General features: G+C 37.3%; 1 protein-coding gene across 2 annotated transcripts in view; it reads right to left on the bottom strand.

Annotated features, from left to right (window-relative positions):
• Positions 1-4041: 4041 nt before the first annotated feature.
• Positions 4042-15002, bottom strand: part of LYRM7 (LYR motif containing 7) — a 45450-nt gene continuing 34489 nt past the window's right edge. For both annotated transcript variants that reach the window (XM_012002435.1, XM_012002434.1), the window contains one exon: positions 4042-5831. In XM_012002435.1, coding sequence (XP_011857825.1) covers positions 5761-5831 — 71 coding nt within the window. In that variant the 3' untranslated portion in view covers positions 4042-5760. The remainder of the gene's footprint in view (positions 5832-15002) is intronic.

Here is a 15002-nt window from a genome sequence, read left to right as displayed (position 1 = left end):
AAATACCTAAATTCATGCCAAATTATGGCGAAATCACCAAAACCTAACGTATGATGAAAAGCTGCAGAATACATGGAGCATAACACCATTTATTTACATTTTAAAATCACAAAACAATGGTTTTTTGAATATATACACACTTGGTAAAAGTATAAACACAAGTATGGGAATGATATCCACAATCTAAAAAACAGTAATTCTCCCTGGAGAGAGAGGAGAAAGAGAACGGTGGGGTTTAGCTTTACAAGATTTTATGACTTGGACCTTTAAACAAATATGGCAAAATGTAACAACTGTCAAACATGGGAATTAGGTTCATGAGTGTGCTATATTATTTGCTAACATTTAAAATATTTTATAATAATTTTATATTAAAAATCACTAGTAGCTTATTGTCTTTTAACACTTACATGTTGATATACTCACTGTAAACAATATTTAAACGTGCAGGAGTAAATGGAATAAAAGTTCTCATTTACTGCTTCCTTCCCTAAATCTCTTTTCCTCCCCGATTAACTACTAACATTTATCATGTATCGTTTCTACCCATACATACATACATATGCAAAGACGTATACAAAAATGGTTTTCTTGTATATAAGTGAATTCCTAGCAACACCTGCTTACACACACACACACACACACACACACACACGATGAATATCCCTTTTCTGAAATACTTGGGATCAGAAGTGTTTCGGATTTTTTTTTTTTTTTTTTTTTTTTGTATTTTGGCTTACTTGCATTATATATTTACAGGTCGAGCATTCCAAATCTGAAAATCTGAAATCTTCTAGTGGCCATTTCCTTTGAGCATCAGTCATGTTGGTAGGTCAGAAAGTTTTGGACTTTGGAGCATTTGAATTTCTGGATTAGGGATACCCAATCTCTGTGTGTGTGTGTGTGTGTGTGTGTGTGTGTGTGTGTGTGTGTGTGTGTGTGTGTGTGTGTGTATCCTCATCCTTTTCAACTCTTGGAAAATATTCCAGAGTATAAATAAGCCATCTTTTCTTTCATCGTACCCTAACTTTGGAAATTTATCTGTTTTAAATTGTTTAAAATTACAATGCTACAGCAATTTCTGTACATATATCTGAATACACATTTATTAGTATTCTTGTGAGTTGAGAAATAGACTGAATATATTTAAAATTTTGATGATGTCAATTTTCCTTTCAAAAAGGCCCCATAGTCAGGTGTGGTGGCTCGAGTCTCTACTCTCAGCTATTAATGATGTTGGGAAGATTGCTTGAGTCCAGAAGTTCAAGACCAGCCTAGACAACACGGAGAGACCTTGTCTCTTAAAAAACAAAAACAAACAAACAAAAAACCCAAAGAAAGAAAAGGCCATATAATTTATATTCCTTTAAAAATGATATGGCAGTGCCTATTTTCTTACAGTCTTACAACCTTTACAAATACTGGATATGTTTCTTTAACTTGTGACAACTTGATGAACAAACATGTTTCATTTTAATTTACATTTCCCTCATCACTAGAGACTCAGTATTTCTTCTTTTGTGAATTTCTTATTTGTATCATTTGCCCATCTTTCCATCGAGTTGTTTTGCTAATTGATTCATAGGATCAATTAACTATTTTAATCCTGACATAGGTGGCAAATAACTTTCTCTAAACTTTATTTATAGTAGCTTTCACAGAATACAGAAGTTTTATATTTTTATGTGGATGTATTTGTCAATCTGTTGGGATTTTGAGAATTTTTTTTTCTTTTTTTGAGATGGAGTTTCGCTCTTGTTGCCCAGGCTGGAGTGCAATGGTGCGATCTCAGCTCACTGCAACCTCCGCCTCCCAGGTTCAAGTGATTCTCGTGCCTCAGCCTCCCGAGTAGCTGGGGTTACAGGCATGCACCACCACACCTGGCTAATTTTGTATTTTTAGTAGAGACGGGGTTTCTCCATGTTGGTCAGTCTGGTCTTGAACTCCCAATCTCAGCTGATCTGCCCGCTTTGGCCTCACAAAGTGCCAGGATTACAGGCGTAAGCCACCGCAGCTGGCCTCAATATATTTTTGAAAAACTGTCATCTCCAGAATTTTCAATTGTCTTATCTGGGAACATAGTATATCTCTCCTTTTTAAGTGTTATAGCTTATTTTAAAAGTCTATTCCCAGACTTTAAAAAGTCTATTTTACAGTTTTGTTTGCTATTATAAATAGGATGTTTCCATTTCTGACTGGTAACAACTGATATACAGTAAAACTATATTAATTTTGCATGTATCCACTTTGGCTTCAGAAAACTCGCCTTCAGAACTGGAATCTTCATTTCTTTATTGACCTATGGCTTTGTATTTAGAGTTAAATTATGTGCTTTGTCAATAGGTATGGAAATTCCACATATTCTTATTCTCGTGTGCTTTTTTGGTATTGTACTGATGCTGTGAGATGCATCTACAGGAAAATAAGAACCAACTTAAACACAGTTTGACTAAAATCTTAATTTTAATGTTCTGAATTAGATGTACAAACTACCTGCCATATTCCCTCAGCTTTGAATCTACATATGCTTCTCAAATCCGACTCTCCTGCTATATACCATTTCTAACTTCCGCTAAAAGATTGTTTTAGAAAGTCCTGCTGGGCCTCTGAGCCTGGATATTTGCAATTAGAATTCATATACCCCACTTTCACTAGATCTCAACAGTCAAAGCAAAATTATATTTGGGCAACCCCTTGTGTGAATACAGAAAACTTAAAAAAAAAATAACCAAATAAAAAACATTTAATTAACACTGGTTATGGTGGCATGCACCTGTAGTCCTAGCTACTTGGGAGCCTAAGGCAGATCGCTTGAGGTCAGAAATTCTACGCTGCAGTGTGCTATGATTGTGCCTATGAATAGATACTGCACACCAGCCTGGGCAACATGGTGAGATACCCATGTGTAAAAAAGTTTTATTTTTTTCTTTTTTTGAAACGGAGTCTTGTTCTCTCAGGCTGGAGTGCAGTGGCACGATCTTGGCTCACTGAAACCTCCGCTTCCCTGGCTCAAGTAATTCTCCTGCCTCAGCCTCCTGACTAGCTGGGATTACAGGTGTGCGCCACCACATCCTGCTAATTTTGCATTTTTAGTAGAGATGGGGTTTCTCCATGTTGGTCGAGTTGGTCTCGAACTCTCAACTTTAGGTGATCCACCCGCCTCAGCCTGCCAAAGTGCTGAGATTTACAGGCATAAGCCACCATACCCTGCCATGAATTACTTTATCTAATTAAACTATTAAATAACCAGTTAAAATCCATTTGAAATATAAATATGTAAGAATAGGCAGGGTGTGGTGGCTTATACCTGTAATCCCAGCTTTTTGGGAGGCCAAGGTGGGAGGATCACCTGAGCTCAGGAATCTGACACCAGCCTGGCCAACATAGTGAGACCTTGTCCTTACTAAAAATAAAAAAAAAAATAGGTGTGGTGGTGCATACCTCTAGCCTCAGCTATTTGGGAGGCTTAGGGAGAACTGCTGAGCCCCGGGGGTCAAGGCTTTAGTGGGCCATGATCGCGCCACTGAACTCCAACCTGGGTGACACAGCAAAACTCAATCTCAAAAAATAACTAAATTAGCATATGCTATATAAAGAATAGAGTGCCACATCTTTCACAATTTTGTGACACTCAAGCCTGTTGTTGACATGTTTATATACTTCACAGGAACTTTATTTATTTGTTTTTGAGATGGAGTTTCACTCTTGTTGCCCAGGCTGGAGTGCAATGGCGTGATCTCGGCTCACCGCAACCTCCGTCTCCTAGGTCAAGCGATTCTCCTCCCTCAGTCTTCCAAGTAGCTAGGATTACAGGCACGTGCCACCACGCCTGGCTAATTTTGTATTTTTTTTAGTAGAGACAGGTTTCTCCATGTTGGTAAGGCTGGTCTAGAACTCCCGACCTCAGGTGATCCGCCTGCCTCAGCCTCCCAAAGTGCTGGGATTTACAGGCGTGAGCCACTGTGCCCGGCCAGGAACTTTATTGTGTAGTCTTATGGCATGAAAGTACAATATCATATCTACCTACCTATATCAATATACCTTTTTTTTTTTTTGAGACAGAGTCTCACTCTGTCCCCCAGGCTGGAGTGCAGTGGCACAATCTCGGTTCACTGCAACCTCTGCCTCCCGGGTTCAAACGATTTTTCTGCTTCAGCCTCCTGAGTACCTGGAACTACAGGCGCCTGCCACCACACCTGGCTAATTTTTGTATTTTTATTATAGAGGAGGTTTCACCATATTGGCCAGGCTGGTCTCAAACTCCTGACCTTGTGATCCGCCTGCCTCGGCCTCCCAAAGTGCTGGGATTACAGGTGTGAGCCACCGTGCCCAGCCCTATATCAATGAGTCTTAAAATCTCTAAGCCACTATCTTTAATAACCATGTGAATTATTAATCTCATTTGCTACTAATAATGACTATAAGAAAGCAATCTGGAGTTATTTAAATTAATGTGAATGAAAAATGGAACCACGGAATTCAGGTTAAAGAAAAAAAGCTCATAGATAAAATATTCAATAACACTAAAATATAGAATATATATTAAATTTAAATAACATCAGCCAACTTTCCTCAAAATATGTCATATAGACACTAAAATAACTGTAAGTCAGCACATTTATATAGTGATTATATAGTGTGATGACATTCAACATTCTCTTATAAGGGCAAATTTCAAATTTGAAACAACTTTAATTTTTCTCTAGGTATAACTTCTAGATACATAACAATGCTTGCATTGAGAATCTTGCAAAAATTAAAAACCCTGTATCATCATCAAATGAGAGAATTTATCAGTGAATGGGAGAAAACATACTATTCACTGAGAAAATAGAATGGCAAAGATACACAGATAAAAGAGAAACAACAAGAATATTAAACAGGATTTTACAGTTCCTAGTGTTAGATGGTAGACTGCCAGGCCCTTTTGTGATACTATCCATCTTCTCAAGGACAGGACATGTGGAAGAAGAGAAGCCATTTAAGTTTCATTAATGAAAACGAAGAGAATGTAGACACCTACTACATTTCACAGTAAAGTCTAACTTGGTCTAAATACAGCTAATTCTACTAAGGCCATATTACTTAGTTTGATCAAAGGCCACTATTTCCTCTTTAAATTAGGATTTCTTTATTCCATAGTGACCCTAGGTGAATTCATCTATTTCCAGAAGACTGATAAAAAAAAGTCTTTATAAGAACACAGAGATACTCTCTATCTCTAAAAAGAAACTGTACAATTATATATTAGCTACAGAAATAATACCAGTGCTTTAGAAAACAAAGGCCACTTTCTGTAGAGAGCTGGCACACACTGTGATTTTTTTGACTAATTTAATATTTTTTAGGACTAAATATCATTTTAATCTAATAATTTAAATGTAATAATTGCATTTCACATGGCAGGAAAACTCACCAATTTGTAAAAGCACCACATTCTCAAATAGCTACAGTAAGACCAAATACTCATCAAGGTCAAAGAGTGAATATATCTCCCTAAGCGTTTATTTTGCTTTATGAAATTTGATTTTCAATGAAAATGAAATGTTTTCTTATCTAATTTCCTTTAGAAATACTTAATTATGTTCTTTAGTTCTCAGCAATGACCTTTTAACATGAAATTTAAATATGAAGCTATTCTGTAATTCATTCATTTTCAATATGTCAGTTCAGAGAAAAATGTCTGCATTTCCAGCACTTTTGCCAGAGTTGTAGATTTTAAAGTTAAAAAGTGCAAAGACTTGTTGTATTCTAGAAAACTCATTGCTTCTGAGTTGGTGCATCACAATATGGCACATTTTCTACAAGAAGGTCTTTCCTAGGGACCAGTTCTGAAAGAAAACAAAAAAAAGAGAATAATTAACATCACTAAAATTAGAATTAAATGCAAGGACACTCATTTCCCCCTAAAATTTGTAATAGTAAAATATCTAATTTTAAGATAAATCTTACAGGGATATTTTATTTCAGCTGATATCTAAGGTGGCATCCTTGACTCTAATTAGAATTAATAGCATTCTCATTTCAGATTATATAAAAACATATATGATCCACTTAACCCTTTATTATTAAATATAGCAAATTAAATAACTGAAGAGAATTCACCTAAAACTTCTATTATTGGCCATTTAATTACCAATTACTGATAATGAAAACAATTGGAAATTTTGCTTATACTATCTCCTATATGAAAAGCAAGACTGGTCTCCTAATTTAAAGATTCTAAATTTTATATAACAATGGTTCTTAAAAGAGGGTGTTTTGCGTGTTCACATCAACTGGAGAATGCTACTGGAGGTTAGTGGGCAGGAGCCAGAGATGCTAAACCTTCTGTAACATGAAGGACAGTCTGGCATAGTGAAGAACTGTCCTGTCAAAAATGCCAATAGTGCCCACATTGACAAATACCATAAAACAACAACAAAAACCTGTTGAGTCCTAGGTAAGACATCTTGCTGGAGTCAAGATAAAGCTCTTAAGACACAAATTTTTGGCTGGGCATGGTGACTCACGGCTGTAATCCCAGAACTTTGGGAGGCTAAGGCGCTATGATCATTTGAGGTCTGGAGTTGGAGACTAGCCTGACTAACATGGTGAAACCTCATCTCTACTAAAAATACAAAAAAAAAAAAAAAAAAAAAAAAATTCAGCTGGGTGTGGTGGCGGTCGCCTGTAATCCCAGCTACTTGGGAGGCTGAGGCACAAGAATCGCTTGAACATGGGAGGCAGAGGTTGCAGTGAGCTGAGATGGTGCCACTGCATTCCAGCCTGGGCGATACAGTGAGAGTCCCTCCCCCCCCCCCAAAAAAAAAACAAAAAGTTCCAAATTTTTGAGGAGATACATGATTTCTTCTTCTTTTCTCCAGAAGAGTTGAATCTAGATGAGCTATCAATCAAAAAATGCTCACACGACCTTCTATAAAATAACCTGCCTATACTTTTCAAAACATCATGGACATGAAAGACGAAGAAAGACTGAAGGACTGCTCTAGAATAAGGATACTAAAGAGACATGATGACTAGATGCAATGTGTGATCCCCAATAGGATACTGGTCCACCAGGAATTTTTTTTCCTTTTGCCATAAAAGACATTATTAGGACAAATGGAAAGATTTAAATGATAGCATTGCATCAATGTTAATACCCTGGTTTTGCTCATTATACTGCAGTTACGTTAGAGAATGTCCTTGTATATTTAGGAAATACACATTGAAGGATCTTAAAGAAATATACTCTAAAGTATTTCTCCAGAAGATCTAGACCCAAATGGACTGTCATAATTTTTAAAATGTTCATTTTGGGGTAAATAGGCATTATGTCTGCAACTTACTCTCAGAAAGTTCAGGAAAAAAAAAGAGGGAAGCTGAGGTGGGAAGATTGGGCATGGTGGTATACACCTGTATTCCTAGCTGCTCAAGAGGCTGAAGCAGGAGGATTGCTTGAGCCCAGGAGTTTGAGGTTACAGTGAGCAAGAATTATGCTACTGCACTCCAGCCTAGGAGACAGAGACTCTCTCTAAAAAAAAAAAAAAAAAAAAAAAAAAAAAAAAAGAAGACAACACTAAAACAAATTCAACCCAAAAGGCAAACTGAATATTTCACTTAATTAAAGAAGAACTGGTCTGACTAAAAATAGCCAACTTATTAGCCAGATGATAAATTTGGCTTACTAAAATGAAAAGCAGTTAAATAATTATTATTTAATAATTGTTTATATCTCGCTTGCTTTTACCAAACCCATGGAGATTTCATCAGAGAATAAATTGTAGTGTATGTTTTAACTTGCTAAAAATGGCAATAATTTGTTTCACTTATCAAACCTATATGTGGCTATTTCATGCTAGACATTACATCAAGAAATTAAGATATGAAGGTGAATATATAATAGTCTCTTCAGATTCAAGGAGCTCACAATCTAATGGAAAAGACAGCTAGAAAAACAACAAATTATAGTATAACGTCATGAGTTACAAAAGTGAAACAAGACTTTTATGGGAGAATGGAAAAATAAATGGTTAAATACACCCATATCATTTTAGAGTATGTTCAGCTCTGAATAACCAAAGTCCAACAAGCTGGTTTAAATAAGTAAGAGATTTAATTTTTCTCATATTATCAAGAAATACAGATTAAAGGCCAGGCATGGTGGCTCATGCTTGTAATCCCAGCACTTTGGGAGGCCGAGGTGGGTGGATCACGAGGTCACGGGTTTGAGACCAGCCTGGCCAACACAGCGAAACCCCATCTCTACTAAAAATACAAAAATTAGCTGGACATGGTTGCGGGCACCAGCTACTAGGGAGGTTGAGGCAGGAGAACTGCTTGAACCCGGAAGGCAGAGGTTGCAGTGAACTGAGATCGCGCCACTGTACTTCAGCCTGGGTGACAAAGCTAGACTCCGTCTCAGAAAAAAAAAAAAAAAGAAATACAGATTAAGGCAGTTCTGGGCTAGTGCTTGTCCTTGGTGATACTAAGGACCCAGGCTCTTTCTCTCTTTCTGTTCTGCTACCTTACATGAGTGGTTTTGTCTTCACTGGTGCTGTCATATCACATCTGCACTCCAGATGTGAAGAAGAGAGAAGAGAAAAGAGCAAAACGAGAGTGCCAGCTCAGCCTATTCCTTTTAAACAGGAAAACAATGACTTTCTCGGAAGTAACACCCAATAGACAGGGTTTATATAGACCAGAAAGGTGTCACATGGTCTGGAAAATAACTTTTTTTTTTTTTTTTTGCTTGGTACATTGCACCCCGAACACAATTTTTCAGTTAATAGAAAAGAACAGGAGAAGCCAAGTGCGGTAGCTCACACCTATACTCCTAGTACTTTAGGAGGCCAACGCGGTTGGATTGCCCAAGCTGTAGTCCCAGCTATTCAGGAGGTGTGAAGCATGAGAATCGCTTGAACCCGGGAGGCAGAGGTGGCAGTGAGTCGAGATCGTGCCACTGCACTCCAGCCTGGGCGACAGGACACTCTATCTCAAAAAAAAAAAAAAAAGAGAGAGAGAGAACAGGAGGATAGATACCGGAGAGACAACAAGCACCTCCCCGCCTTTGGCTATGCAAAATGCATACACATCCTTCTTTCCATCTGTAGAATACATCCACTCACTACCTGTCCCCTAAGGTCTCATCCAGACTGAAATCAAGGATGTTTGGTTACAGTGTTAGTTTTTCCATTAGGTTCCGCTGAGCCTCATTGTTCTAAGGTGGAGATATTGGGGAAGATGCCCTTCTTTGGGGCTTTAAAAGCTTTCATAGTCCACTTCCTGGTAATAGGAGTTTAGGGACCCAGAGGTGGACTTAAGAGGTGAAAAGAGTTAGCCAGGCCTGGGGTTTCTTGGTAATAAAATTCACTCAAAAACTTTATAAGCTTCAAATTGGTTTCCAGTCACTTCCATGCACAAGTAGCCACAGAAAAATAAGCATGAAGACTGTCAACCTTTGGTAGCAGCCTCTACGTTCTGCCCATCTCCCTAACCCTTACCTTAGTGACCACTTCTTAAAGCAATGAAGAATAGTAAGCTCCAGTAAGTAAATGAATCACATATCTAATCTTTGTCTGGAAGAATGAGAAGTCTTGAGACATCGATCTTATTTCATGTTACAGCTCAGAACTCCCCTGCTTGTATTGGCTTTAGTTTTAGTGGATAAGAACAATTAGCATTTTTAACTCTCCAAGGCTTTCTAAATTATGAGACTCTTAATCAATTAGACTCTAAGATGCAGACAGATGCGTGCCTTTTAGCAGAGTAATACTTCTACCTCTACTTTGTGGGCTAGCTTAATCTGCATTCATCCTCTTTTTCAATTTTATTTATTATTATTACTATTATTATTATTATTTTTGAGATGGAACCTCGCTCTGTCTGTTGCCCAGGCTGGAGTGCAGTGGCTGTGATCTCGGCTCACTGCAACCTCCGCCTTCCAGGTTCAAGCGATTCTCCTGCCTCATCCTTCCAAGTAGCTGAGATTACAGGCGCCCACCACCATGCCCGGCTAATTTTCGTATTTTTCAGTAGAGACGGGGTTTCACCATGTTGGCCAGGGGGCTGGTCTCGAACTCCTGACCTCAGTGATCTGCCCCCCTCAGCCTCCCAAAGTGCTGGGATAACAGGCATGAGCCACCGTACCCAGCCAATTTTATTTTGCCTAACTCATATCACCAGGAAGTGGACTATAAAAGCTTTAACTTTTGGTCTTGGTTACTAGTCACAGAAGCAGCCTCTGGCTGCTTAGAAGCTGAAAAGGCATTAAACAGGTTGTTTCAAATTGTCAAGAACCAGGCAGGCTTGAGACTAAGCTTCCAGGAACAATGACCAAAGCCATACCACAGAAATAGGCTAATGATAAAAACTGCCGCTCTCTCGTGGGGTGCCAGAAGAAAATGCCGCCATTTTTACCCTCATGGAACACAAGATGCTATACTTCGGATGTTGCCAGAAACTCAACCTTATTATGTCTGCTCTTGCCACCATACCAATGCTACTTCTCTTCTCCATGAGGAACTTGATCCTGAAACCACTGATGCTACTCCTGCCAGCAAAACTGATTCTGTGCTGAAAACAAGTGAGTGTGCTTCACCTAATCAAACGCCTGTGCCTGAGCTACAAAGGAAACTGAGGAACTTAAATTTCCTAGGTTCTGTCTTAGGGATTTAGAATTCAGGCAGATGGCCGGGCGCGGTGGCTCAAGCCTGTAATCCCAGCACTTTGGGAGGCCGAGACGGGCGGATCATGAGGTCAGGAGATCGAGACCATCCTGGCTAATACGGTGAAACCCCGTTTCTACTAAAAAATACAAAAAAAACTAGCCGGGCGAAGTGGCGGGTGCCTGTAGTCCCAGCTACTCGGGAGGCTGAGGCAGGAGAATGGCGTGAACCCGAGAGGAGGAGCTTGCAGTGAGCTGAGATCCGGCCACTGCACTCCAGCCTGGGTGACAGAGCAAGACTCCGTCAAAAAAAAAAAAAAAAAAAAAGAATTCAGGCAGATGGAAATTCTTGAAACAAAGCAGGGTTATTCAAAGAGTAGTAAATCACCAGAAAACCTGTCAAATATCCACTATTCTATTTCTTTACCCAATTCACCTTATTGGATAATCTTAGGCATCAAAAGATATTCTACAACTGAATTCTTCTGTATTCATTAACTGTTAACACTTTAATTAGGTCAAATGCACCCCAAGTATATTTATATGCTGTATACTAGTTTCATTATAATTTTGTCTTATTGACTAGAGAATCCCTGACTTTGCTTTCCGCATTAGATACTGAGTACTATAACAGCCTTAGTTTGTTGATGTTGCCAGATCTTTAAAAACGAACTGCATTGAGATCATGGTTTATTTCCTGTACATTAGGCCCCTGAAACACCTTATCTACTCTGGTCATATTAAATATATCAATAAAAAGCAATTTCTTTCTTTTTTTTTTTTTTTTGAGATGGAGTTTTGCTCTTGTTGCCCAGGCTGGAGTGCAATGGTGCAATCTCGGCTCACTGCAACCTCTGCCTCCTGGGCTCAAGTGATTCTCCTGCCTCAGCCTCCTGAGTAGCTGGGATTACAGGCACGTGCCACCACACCTGGCTAATTTTGTATTTTTAGTAGAGATGAGCTTTCTCCATGCTGATCAGGCTGGTCTCAAACTTCTAACCTCGGTTGATTCACCTGCCTCGGCCTCCCAAAGTGCTGGGATTACAGGTGTGAGCCACCGCACCTGGCCAAAAAGCAATTCCTTGAAATAAAGCCTTTATCTCAATTTTGGACCAAAATACAAATTTAGGTAAAAAATTTAAAATACGTTATTATGGATACCATAGTTTATAATAGTGTGATAATCATAGAAATATTTTGAATCCAAATAATTTAAAGGACATTAAAATATTTCACACTGAAGTTCTAGAAACACTTCTAAATATTTCAAGCACATTATGTATATTATATAAATGGTAACTTCAAATTAGGGAAATTGTAACACAAAAGTGTTTTCTTCCAAGAACCTGTCCCTAGCTCATCAAGTTTGGATCTGTAGCTCTGCTTATGTGCCTCAACAATCTCTGCCTCCTATCATGGCATTGCAAGAACTGTAGCTGTATATTTAATTGTCTGTCTTTTACACAGCACTCTAAGTTCCACTGGATAGGAACCATATCTGTCTTGCCCACTGTTCTATCCCTGACATCTAGCATAACAGCAATTCAATGTTTGTTGAGTCACATTAACATGTCTTAGAACACAAACCAGAAGATAGTTTTAGACAATGACAAATCTAAATAAACCAAAAGGCAGAAGTTTAAAATACATCTGAAGAACAGCTTCTTGGAGCTTTTTGTTTTCTTAACTGTATCATTCGTTTAGAAGTACATCCCTATTTTTTCTTACATATATGCCAGAGAGGAAGTTAAAAAATATGGATCCTATTAAAAAACTAAGTACCATAAAAAATAATGACCTGAAGCCTTGGGTTTCCTTGGGACCATCTTTAAAATTTGTATGAATGATATACGTCTGTCAAAGGCCAACATTGTAACCAGGTGACTAATATCCACATTAGAAAGAGGGTTTTGACAAATGTCAATAATCAAACAGAAAGCAAGTATAGAATAATGAATAACCTGAGTATTTTTCTAAGTCATAGTTAAAGGCTATGCTAGACCAATGATGAATGATATGAATAAAATATTATGATTTATACAAACTCATGCATGTAAGGTAATACAAAAAAAAAGAAAGAGTAGAAAATATTTGGAAAGAAAAACAGTTTCCAAAATATTTTTTAAAGATTTTAAAAATAAGGAATTATTTCAAATGATGAAATTATGCTTGTAATAAAGAACCTTGAATTCACCTGCAAGGATAAAGGAAGTAAATGTTTTCCTTTTATTATTTTTAATTGATACATACTAAATATGCATATTTAAGGGGTACAGTGATAGCTCAATGCATGTATATGTGTGATGATCAAATCAAGGTAATTAGCATATTTATGATGTTATTGATCATTTCTGTTATGAATATTCAAAATTTGCTCTTCTAGCTATTTGAAAATATACAATAAATTGTTAACTATAGTTACCCTACAATGCTATAGAACACTAGAACTTATTCCTCCTAGCTAATTGTAATTTTGGACCCATTAACCAACCTCTAGCTATCCCCCTCTGACCCTTCCTGGCCTTTAGTAACCACTACCTGCTCTCTGTTGCTATAAGTTGAACTTTTTCAGGTTCCACATGAGTGAGAACATGCAATATTTGTTTTTCTGTGCCTGGCTTATTTCACTTAACATAATGTCTTCCAGGTTCATGTTTGTTGTCACAAATGACAAGATTTCCTTCTTTTTATGGCTGAATAATATTCCATTGTGTGTGTATATGTGTGTGTGCGTGTGTGTATATGTATATACATATGTATATATACATTTTCTTTATCCATCTGTCAATGGATTCTTAGGTGATTCCATATCTTGGCTATTGTGAATAGTGCCCACGATAAACATGAGAATGCAGCTATTTCCTGCATACAGTGATTTCCTTTCCTTTGGATATATATCCAGTAGAGGAATTACTAGATCATGCAATAGTTCTATTTTTAGTTTTTGAGGACCCTCTATACTGTTTTCTATAATGGCTATCCTAATTTACATTCCCACCAATAGTGTATAAGAGTTCTCCTTTCTCCATATCCTTGTCAGAATTGGTTATTTTTTGTCCTTTTGACAACAGTCATTCTATCTGGGGTGAGATGATATTTAATTGTGGTTTTAATTTTCATTTCCGTGATTACTGATGTTGAGTATTTTTTCATATACTTGTTGGTCATTTGTATGTCTCCTTTTGAGAGATGTCTGGAAGTGATTTTTTAAAAAAATAAAAAATGAGAAATTATTTAAGATAAGGAGTTCCTGCTGGGATTCAATGTTTACTTTTCACTGTAGACACTATTTGAATGGAAGAAAAAGAGAGATGGATTTAGAATTCACGCTACAAGGTGATTAATCTTCCAAATGAAGTTTCATTTTATTACTTTTGATTTCTATTATTTTTCATTTTGAGACATTATATGATATTTTTTAGAAACACATAATCACAACTCTCGATTTTCTAAACAAGAAGCAGAATTTTAATTCTGGTCATTTCTATGTGACAGTGTAGACACTGCTAAAATATTTGGAGGAATTTTGCTTAAAGTAACTTTTAGAGAGATTAAGGAATCAAATTTCTTACATTTTGGAGCTATACATATATATGTATATATATGTCTACATATATGTATATATATGTCTACATATATGTATATATGTGTGTATATATGTATATATGTGTATATGTGTGTGTATATATATGTATAAATATACAAACACACACAGAAAGAATGAGGCTATTATTAAGGCACTATGTATTAATACTCATAAAAGAGTCAAAATATTTAATTCTGTGGGAAAATTAAAATATACAAAAAAACCAAAGGATAAAAAGAAATCTAAATAATATTCAATACTGTTATATCTAAAACAAGGCATTTGAAATATAGATACTAAATTTAGTTATTTAAAATAACCTAAAACTTTATTCATGTGATAAAAATAATATATATCTGTGATTACCTGTATAAAATGTTGGCTATACTACACAGAAACTCTAAAGATCATTATTAAGATAAAAACTGATGACTACACGTCTTAAATTTAGGACTAACTGTGTTTTCTGCCCTTATAAACATAACACGGATCAGCCAGGTGCAGTGGCTCACACCTGTAAACCCAGCACTTTGGGAGGCCGAGGCAGGTGGATCACTTGAGATCAGGAGTTCCAGACCAGTCTGGCTAACATGGTGAAACCTTGTCTCTACTGAAAATACAAAAATTAGCTGGGCGTGGTGGCAAGCTCCTGTAATCCCAGCTACTTGGCGGGCTGAGGCAGGAGAATCACTTGAACCTGGGAGGCGGAGGTTGCAGCGAGCTGAAATCATGCCACTGCACTCCAGCCTGGGTGATAAGAGCGAAACC

This window comes from Mandrillus leucophaeus, unplaced genomic scaffold (assembly GCF_000951045.1).
Source record: "Mandrillus leucophaeus isolate KB7577 unplaced genomic scaffold, Mleu.le_1.0 Scaffold688, whole genome shotgun sequence".
Lineage (NCBI taxonomy): Eukaryota > Metazoa > Chordata > Mammalia > Primates > Cercopithecidae > Mandrillus > Mandrillus leucophaeus.
This window is presented reverse-complemented; position numbering and strand designations above follow the sequence as displayed.